Source organism: Marmota marmota, unplaced genomic scaffold (assembly GCF_001458135.2).
Source record: "Marmota marmota marmota unplaced genomic scaffold, marMar, whole genome shotgun sequence".
NCBI classification, from domain to species: Eukaryota; Metazoa; Chordata; class Mammalia; order Rodentia; family Sciuridae; genus Marmota; species Marmota marmota.
The window spans coordinates 365,544-373,868 of NW_025999873.1; the positions used below are offsets into that span (position 1 = coordinate 365,544).

Below are 8,325 nucleotides of genomic sequence, written 5' to 3' on the forward strand. Positions count from 1 at the left end.
CGGGAGCGCTGGGAGACGTTCCAGAAGCGGCAGAAGCTGAGCTTCGAGGGCGCCGCCAAACTCCTGCTGGACACCTTGTGAGTGAGTGCGTGCGGGCTGGGCCGGGCGCGCGGCAGTGGGCTCCACGCTGACGCCCCTGGGCTTAGAGTCGGGCTGGCGCAGATCGCCTCCTTGCCAGCGTGCGGGCTGCAGGCACCTTTCCGCTGTGCGTCCGCCACGTAACGGCGCCGACGCACCCCCGGGTATAGCGGTGGGTTTGGTCCTAATTCTAAGGGCCTACCGGGATAGAGAGGGTCTTTGTTAGAGCCCGCGCTTGGCTTTCTTGGTTGGCATACAAAGGGTCTCTCCTGGCCACCAGCGTCGTGCTCGGGACGTTGTGTTGAAGGGTGCGAGGGACCTTTCCCCGTGACTAGGATATAAACCTCACGATTTCTCTTATACCCGAACTCCTTTGTTATTATTATTATTATTTGCATTAACACATGTGTTTTTGGAGGGTGGGCAAGAGGGAAAAAGCAGAGGGAGGGAGAGAAGCGTGAACGGCTCGCGAGCCCACTGGGGAGCGAACTCCCGTTATTGTTCCAGCAGGCCTGCGGAGGAGGGGGTGGGGGCGGGGACTATTGATCCCTGAGAGAAGTGCGCGCAAAGCGGGGCCCCGGAGGTTGGCGGCAGGGTTCGAGGCTTAGTGTCCTCCAACAAAAGGGGCTCCCTGGTGGCTTTCTGACCATTCCGCTTCCCCATCTCTACTTGTGAAAGAAAAGAACCGCCATCATTTTAGCTGGAGAAAGGAGCATCTCGGTGGTCCATGATGTAGGAAAGAGACATTATTCTATCAAGGATTGCCATCTTCTCCAAATGGGATGTAAAAACCCTTGTGCTTTAGAGGCATTTTTAACATCCTAACGATATATATATCAGTGCCATTTTTAAAAATGAATTGAACAATCTGGGAACTGAGACTGAGTAACCTAACAATTGTGGAACAACTTTAGGATTATTCCAAAAGAAAATGTCATTGTTCCAGAAGAAATTCCCATAGTTTTGGTGCATCTTCGCAGAGACTACTTATTTATTTATTTATTTTTTTTGTGTGTGTGCACTTCACTTTTTCATCTATCGTCTGGGGATATAAATTGAACATTTAAAAAAAGATTTATCCATCAAACATTTTTTGAGCCACTTGCTACTGGTGGGTATAGGGATATAAAGAGCCTTAGAAATGTAAAACTCAAATTTGAGATTTTTTTTTTTGGTTAATCCTACACCAAACTGAAAAAGATATTAAAATATTGACATAAAAGACTAAATGTTTTTCATCCATCAGATTGGTATGAGCATGTACTTTATTTTTAAGTCATTAATTTTGTGCAAAAGTGTATAAAACGTGGTTTTTATTAAAATATTGAGTAGAAAAAGTTGGAGGGAATATGTAGTAAATAGTGGATCCCTTTTGCTGTAAAGATTACAGGAGACTTTTCATTTTGAATGCCATCAAATATGGTGGTTTGGGTTTTTTACAGTAACCATTATGTATATGCAAGTAGAAATTGAAATACATTAACTTCTAAAGAAACGTGAAAAAACTGTTGTTGCAATCAAATAATGGTAATTAAAGCTGCAGTGAGCTCTTTCTGTGATTATTGCTTAAAAGGTTCAGTGAAATATTTTCTCATTCACTGTTGATAAGAGTATCAGTCCTTTTGGAAAGTGATTTGGTATTTTATTCATCTTAATGTTCAGTTGTAGCTTATGTTTTTAAAGGATCAAATTGTATGTAATGTGTGTTTATAGTTATATAAAAAGTCATGTTTATGAAAGATCCTGGAGAAGAGAGCAGAATTATAAGAGCCTTTGTTATTGTCCCAGAAGACTTTTCTGAACCACCAGATCCAGTTTGGTGCCCTGTCTTGCTTTTCTGAAGCAGCCTATATGATCTTGATTACAATCATAATTAAATATTATTTGGACAATTTGTTTTGATTTGCTTAAGGTTGGTAAAGGCAGCAACTATGTTGGCTGTGTTTTGTGTATTGCTCTCTCTTTGACTCATAAAAAGTTTTATTAGCCATTTGAATAAAAATGTTGGGGTGGTGAAATTAGGCTTCTTTCTTTTCCCTCTACTTTCTGAATTCTAGAAATATTTTTTTAGTTTAATAAATTTAAGAAACAGCACAAAGAGCTGTGGACAAAGGCACTGAATCCATTCTTTTATAAAATTGACTGTGCCTCCTTAAAAAGCAGATATGCATTTCTTTGTCCTGTAGAAAAGACTTTTGTTCTATCTTGCCTTTCTTTCAACAACAAAAAGAGAGAGTGCACAGGAGCCATGCCATAAGGCCCCTGCCAGACTATTCAGAAATTCTTTATCTTTTGATTTTTGTTTCATTTAGTGAATACCAGGGCCTGGTGAAGCACACAGGAGGCTGCCACTGTGGAGCAGTTCGTTTTGAAGTTTGGGCCTCAGCAGACTTACATATCTTTGATTGCAAGTGAGTATTTTCTTTACCTAAATTGGCTTAAAAGAACTTAAGAGTAAAAATGCAGTGGTTTTTTTTTTCAGAATAATTTGGGGAGTTGTGTATATAACATTGGTCATGAGCTGGTAATGTTGAAGTCAGCTGGTGGGTACATAAAGGTTCATTGTTTTATTCTTTATTTTTAGGTATGGCTTGAAATTTTCAATAATAAAAAATGTTAGAGAAGAGGCTAAAAATAATAGCCTGTTTGTGTGTATGAGAGAGCAGGATAGAGAGAGAGAATGTTCAGGAGCTTGTGTGTGTCACAGATTTCCCACAGCACAGCCCCAGGTGACACAGAACAGGTTTCTCAGGGCTTGTGGCTGAGAATCACCCTTCAGATTGATATTGTTGATGATTTGGGAGTGGTTAGCTGAAAATGAATCCGTCTGGACACTGTGTAAAAAGCCTTGGGCAGAGTCTTTTATAGGAGTCAAGAGTTGGGGAGAGATGGAATATACACCTGCAAATTCCACATGCGCTGGACCTCTGTTCTTGGGATGAGGCAGATGGTACCACCAGGATGTGTAGAGGGCCTGCTTCTTAGCACCTTCTCTGTCATTATAATAGAGCAAGACAACAGGCTCTGGCTTCTGGACCAGTCATTGGCATTACCTAATTATTCAACAGTATCCTGTTCTTTTTGACTCTGAATGGTACCTAAATGGTTTATGAATAATCAATACTGTGGAATTACTCAAATGGAGTAACAGAGTCCAGATCTGGAAAGAAGCATTGAGGAATAATTCGTTATAGAATCCTGTACTAAGTCAGAATTTTTAAGAGGTGGCTTAAAAGATTCAGGGTATAGCTCAGTAGTGGAGTGCCTGCTTAGTATTTGCAAGGCCCTGGTTCACTGTCCCCAGCATGCACACACACACAACATATATTCCCAAAGAGACACACACATGGTGGGCTGAAAAGATGGGATTTTTATTTAATTTCCAATTTGGTATTTTTGGGGACCTGTTTTACTTGAAGCTAGATTTACTCTCTGGTATGGAGATGAGGAAAAAGCAAAACCTAAGCTTCCATGTCTGTTTTTGAAGCATAAGTTTAGAGCAATGTCTGAAATTTGCTTTTTTAAATGTTTTTAAAATCCAATGTTTTCTTTCACTCTAGTGATCTAGGGGGTGAGTGTCCTGTTAGTCCTGGATTTTTGAATGGGACATGGCTTCTACTGCTAGGTTTGGGGCAGGCAGGCTCCACTGCTACACAAAGCAGAGGCACCAGGTGGCCAGTCCATCTGCCTCAGCTCCTTCCTTCCTGGGTAATGCTGAAAGGGGTATTCCCTTTGAGGTCAGATGGTTCTTTAAACATATCAGGCTGGGCTTCTTGGGCACACAGGATGCAGATGGCTGTTCACAGTCTGGAATTTACTCTTTCTTATTGTAGCTGCAGCATTTGCAAGAAGAAGCAGAATAGACACTTCATTGTTCCAGCTTCTCGATTCAAGCTCCTGAAGGTTAGTGCTTTTATAATAAGAGTAGGGTAAGGGAGGGCAGTATCCATGTGTGATGATTTGTGAACTCCAACTTCTAGCATACCCTCTATAGAGTGGGAGGGGCAGGGAGCATAGCAGGGCTTCTCAGGGGCTTCGGTTTCCCTTTTAATCCAGGTTTTATGTTTACTTTTTAAAGATAATGTTATTTTTGCCCCCTTCCTTTTTTTTTTTTAATGGTACTGGCAGTTAAACCCAGTGCCACATGTGGGCTGGGCAGGCACCCTACCACTGTGCCATCTCCCCAGCCCCCTTTGATTTAAAAAGGCATATTTGATCTTATTGTGGAAATATTTTCAAATTCAGAGACTCAAAAAAATAAATTTGTTGGGAGTGGTGGCACGTGCCCATAATCCTATTACTCAGGAGGCTAAGGCAGAGGATGCAGCCTCAGCAACTTAGCCAGACCCTGCCTCAAAAAATAAAAAGCAGCTGGGCATAGTGGTGCATGCCTTTCAGTGAATTTAGAGGTTGAGGCAGAAGGATCAGTTTTAGGGAAGCCTTGGCAACTTAGACTGTGGCTTAAAATTAGTGAAAAAGGGCTAGGTTAAAGCACCCCTGGTTTTCCCCCCTAGTACTATAAAGAATATGCAAGCCAGTAAATGAATAAAGTAAGCTGGAGACATAACTCAGTGGTAAGTACCCCAGTATTACAGAAATAAGTTAATTAATCAGTTAAAATCAAAGATAACCATAGTTAATATTTTGGTGCATATCCTTGTGCATTATTTTCTATGCAAATAAATTCATCTAAATATATTATCATGTTTTTATCAAAGTATGACTTTACCATTCATTCTTTTTTTATATTTATTTTTTAGTTGTAGTTGGACACATTACCTTTATTTTATGTATTTTTATGTGGTGCTGAGGATTGAACCCCCACATGTGCCAGGCGAGTGCTTTACCACTGAGCTACAACCCCAGTCCACAAGTTTACTATTCATTCTATAACCATTTTTGTCATTTTCTAATGAAAAACTTACCATGATTTTATTACTTTTATTTTGAGGAATTTTTTTGCACTTGGTACAGAATTAGCAAGGTAGAAGAAAATATGTGTGTACGCAGTGAAAAGTCACCCTCCACTGTTCCACAGGCCCCAGTCTCCACTCACTGTCATCCACTTCTTAATTGACTTCTCCCATGATTCCTGTATTTGCAGCCCTGGACTTGAAGGTCTTCTTCAGGTTTTTGTTTTATTTTCCTCAAATTATTATAAACATCACTGTAATGAACTTCTCTGAGGATAAATATTTGACAATTTAGAATCTTTTTCTTTGGGATCAATTTCCTTAGAAATAAAAAAATCTCTGGGTCAGAAAATCCAAAATTATAAAAGGCTTTTACCACTTCCTAAGTAATGTGGGTGGGGCAGGGCTTTAAGTCCATTCTCCATTCTTACTTCTCCCATCATGGTCTCTGGGAGTTTTGCTGTAAGACTGTCTCCTTTACTAGACTGCAAGTGTCTCCAAGGCAAGTACAAACTTTTTTGTGTGTCTGACCCAGTTCTTGGCCAGGTGGGCTTGGCACTGAGTGGGCTGTCACTGAATTCACAAGGATGGTCTTGAGTCCTGGTTAGTGAGATTACATTCAAAATGCGCAAGGCCATTCATTTTTCTTCTTCCTCCTTTTTTTCTTTTTTTTACTTTTTATTTGAGATAGGTCTCGCCATGTTGCCCAGGCTGGCCTCAAACTCCTGGGCTCTAGCAATCCTGTCTCCTGAGTGGCTAGGATTATAGGTGTGCATCACTATGTGCTTGTCTTTGCCTGCCCTGTAACCCTTGAGTGACACCTTTCTTTGTGTGGGGTATCTGGTGACAGGGAGGTACTCCAGGTGGGCAGCATTCTTGTTCTTCATCTTTCCTTTACCTACAGAAGAGCACAAATGTGTGTCTATAGCCTTCTGGCAGCTATGGTCCCCCCTCAGTTTTTTTCCTCAAGCATCCATTATAGCTGGTTCTAAATATACCACCAGGGGCAGCCCTGTGCTCCTTGGTCGGGAATTGATGTTTAGGAAGATTCTTCTTTGGATCTACTTGACCACATGTCTTCCTGGTGCTCTAGGACACTATTTGCTTCTTCTCTTCCACCCCATCAGAGGATCAATTTTCTGCTTTTTAACATTTTTTTAAAAAGTAAATACAAAATGTATTTATTCAGATATTTACAGGAGCCTGGTGCAGTGGTGCACACCTGTAATCCCAGCAGCTCTGAAGACTGAAGCAAGGAGGATCAGGAGTTCAAAGCCAGCCTCAGAAAAAAAGCAAGGAATTAAGCAACTCAGACCCTGTCTCTAAATAAAATACACAATAGGGCTGCAATGTGGCTCAGTGGTCGAAAACCCCAATGTGGCTCAGTGGTCGAAAATACCAAGTTCAATCCCTGGTATGCCTACACCCAAAATCAAATATTTATGGGGCACTGTTCTGAAACATACCAGTTAACATGACAGACAGGACCCTTGTGCTGGAGTTTACATTCTGCAGGTGGGGAGATCAATAAAATGCTGTTGCAAAGAGTTAAAGTGGAGCAATCTGATAGAAGAAATGGATGGCTACTTTAGCTTGGTTAGGAAAGGTCCCTTTGAGGTGTTCGATCACATGATAAAGACAGTGGAGGGTCATGGGCAAAAGTGTTCTAGGCAAAGGGGACAGCCTGTACCAAGGGCTTGAGCTTAGCATGTTAGGGAGCTGAACAATGGCCATTGTGACTGGTGGGCAGTAATTAGGGTATGAGTGGGGGAAAGTGGCCCTGGGTTCAATCCCCAGTACAACAACAAACAAACATACAAAAAACTCTAGGATTACAGGCGTGCGACACTGCAACCGGCTTCACTCCCTGTCACTCCCTGACTTCTACAAGGCATTCTGTCTTACAGTGGGTCAGGAAAGGCTGAAGGCTGGGTTATTCCTATGAGAGGCCATGAGCTGTCACTTTCCAGAGTGACATATCCCCAAGCTTCCTGAAGAAGCTTCCAATCTTTTGTGGGAGTTGGGACCTGTCCTCATACTGCTGAGAGCCCTACAAAAAGGCCACCCCCATTGATCCTTTTAAAAGATTTATTTTTTAAATGACTTAAGAAATTTTTTTATAAAAAGACTATTTGTTTGTTATAGGGAGCAGAGAGCATAACAACTTACACATTCAATACACACAAAGCCCAGCATACCTTCTGCAAGAAATGTGGTGTTCAGAGCTTCTACACTCCCCGCTCCAACCCTGGCGGCTTTGGTGAGTACAGGGGATGGTTTGCAAACTCTGGGGATGCCGAGAGGCCCAGGGTACTTGAGGTTCAAGCGCTTGGACAGGTGGGCACTAGCTTATTTAGTGTGCCTTCTACCTGGCTAGGTGCTTTCACAGGTATGTGTTAGAACAGAGCTCTTTAGCAGAGCTCTTTGCCAATGGTAGCATCTAAGACTGGTTCTGGTCAAATATTTCATTCCCATATGGCAAAGTCTTTGTCACAGTCCAGCCAAGATTCTATTCTTTGCTGATTCAGAGCTCTGTGCTTCAGGGGCCAACACTGACAAGTACAGAGAGGGCCCATGGGGAGATGGGTCTGTGGAGTCAGGGGAGGCCTTGCAGTAACGACAGGGAGTGGAGGCAAGAATGAGGACCATTGCTAATATCACTTTAAATTTTTTTTGAGGGCTTGGGGTGTACTGCAGTGCACGTGCAAGGCCCCAGCACAAAAATTAAGATTATAAAATCCTGTGTGTTCAAAAAACAATCAAGAGAATCTCCAAGGCTGTTTTTGGGTCCTGCTTAGGTCTGGAGAAAATTTCTAAGAGTGCTACAAAGTTAAAACCAACCCTTAGACAGTTTCTTAGAAAAATGCCATTTTCAGTTAGAATGAGGAGAAACTAGAGATTGAAGATGTACCTATACAACCTCTGTGACCAGAACTGTCACCTGCCTTATGTGGAAGGAGGAGAAGGGCAGTACGTCACTCTAGTACCTTTGTACCCTGTTTCTGCAGCAGTTCCCGTGAGACTCCTTCCTCCCTACCTATGGAATAGGATAGTTTATTTTTTATTTTTTATTTTTTTTTATTGGTTGTTCAAAACATTACAAAGCTCATGATATATCATCTTTCATACATTTGACTCAATTGGGTTATGAACTCCCATTTTTACCCCAAATACAAATTGCAGAATCACATCGGTTACACACTCACATTTTTACATAATGGCATATTAGTGACTGTTGTATTCTGCTACCTTTCCTTTCCCCTACTATCCCCCCTCCCCTCCCCTCCCATCATCCCTCTCTACTTCATCTGCTGTTGTTCAATTCTCTCCCTTG

The 8,325-nt window shown here is 41.8% G+C and overlaps 1 protein-coding gene across 1 annotated transcript in view; it reads left to right on the plus strand.

Moving 5' to 3' along the window:
• The window catches only part of Cenpv (centromere protein V), a gene marked incomplete at its 5' end in the record, with an annotated part of 11,392 nt that continues 3,067 nt past the window's right edge, over positions 1-8,325 (plus strand). The window contains 4 exons of the mRNA XM_015506797.2: positions 1-77; positions 2,391-2,489; positions 3,912-3,981; positions 7,137-7,251. Coding sequence (XP_015362283.2) covers positions 1-77; positions 2,391-2,489; positions 3,912-3,981; positions 7,137-7,251 — 361 coding nt within the window. The remainder of the gene's footprint in view (positions 78-2,390; positions 2,490-3,911; positions 3,982-7,136; positions 7,252-8,325) is intronic.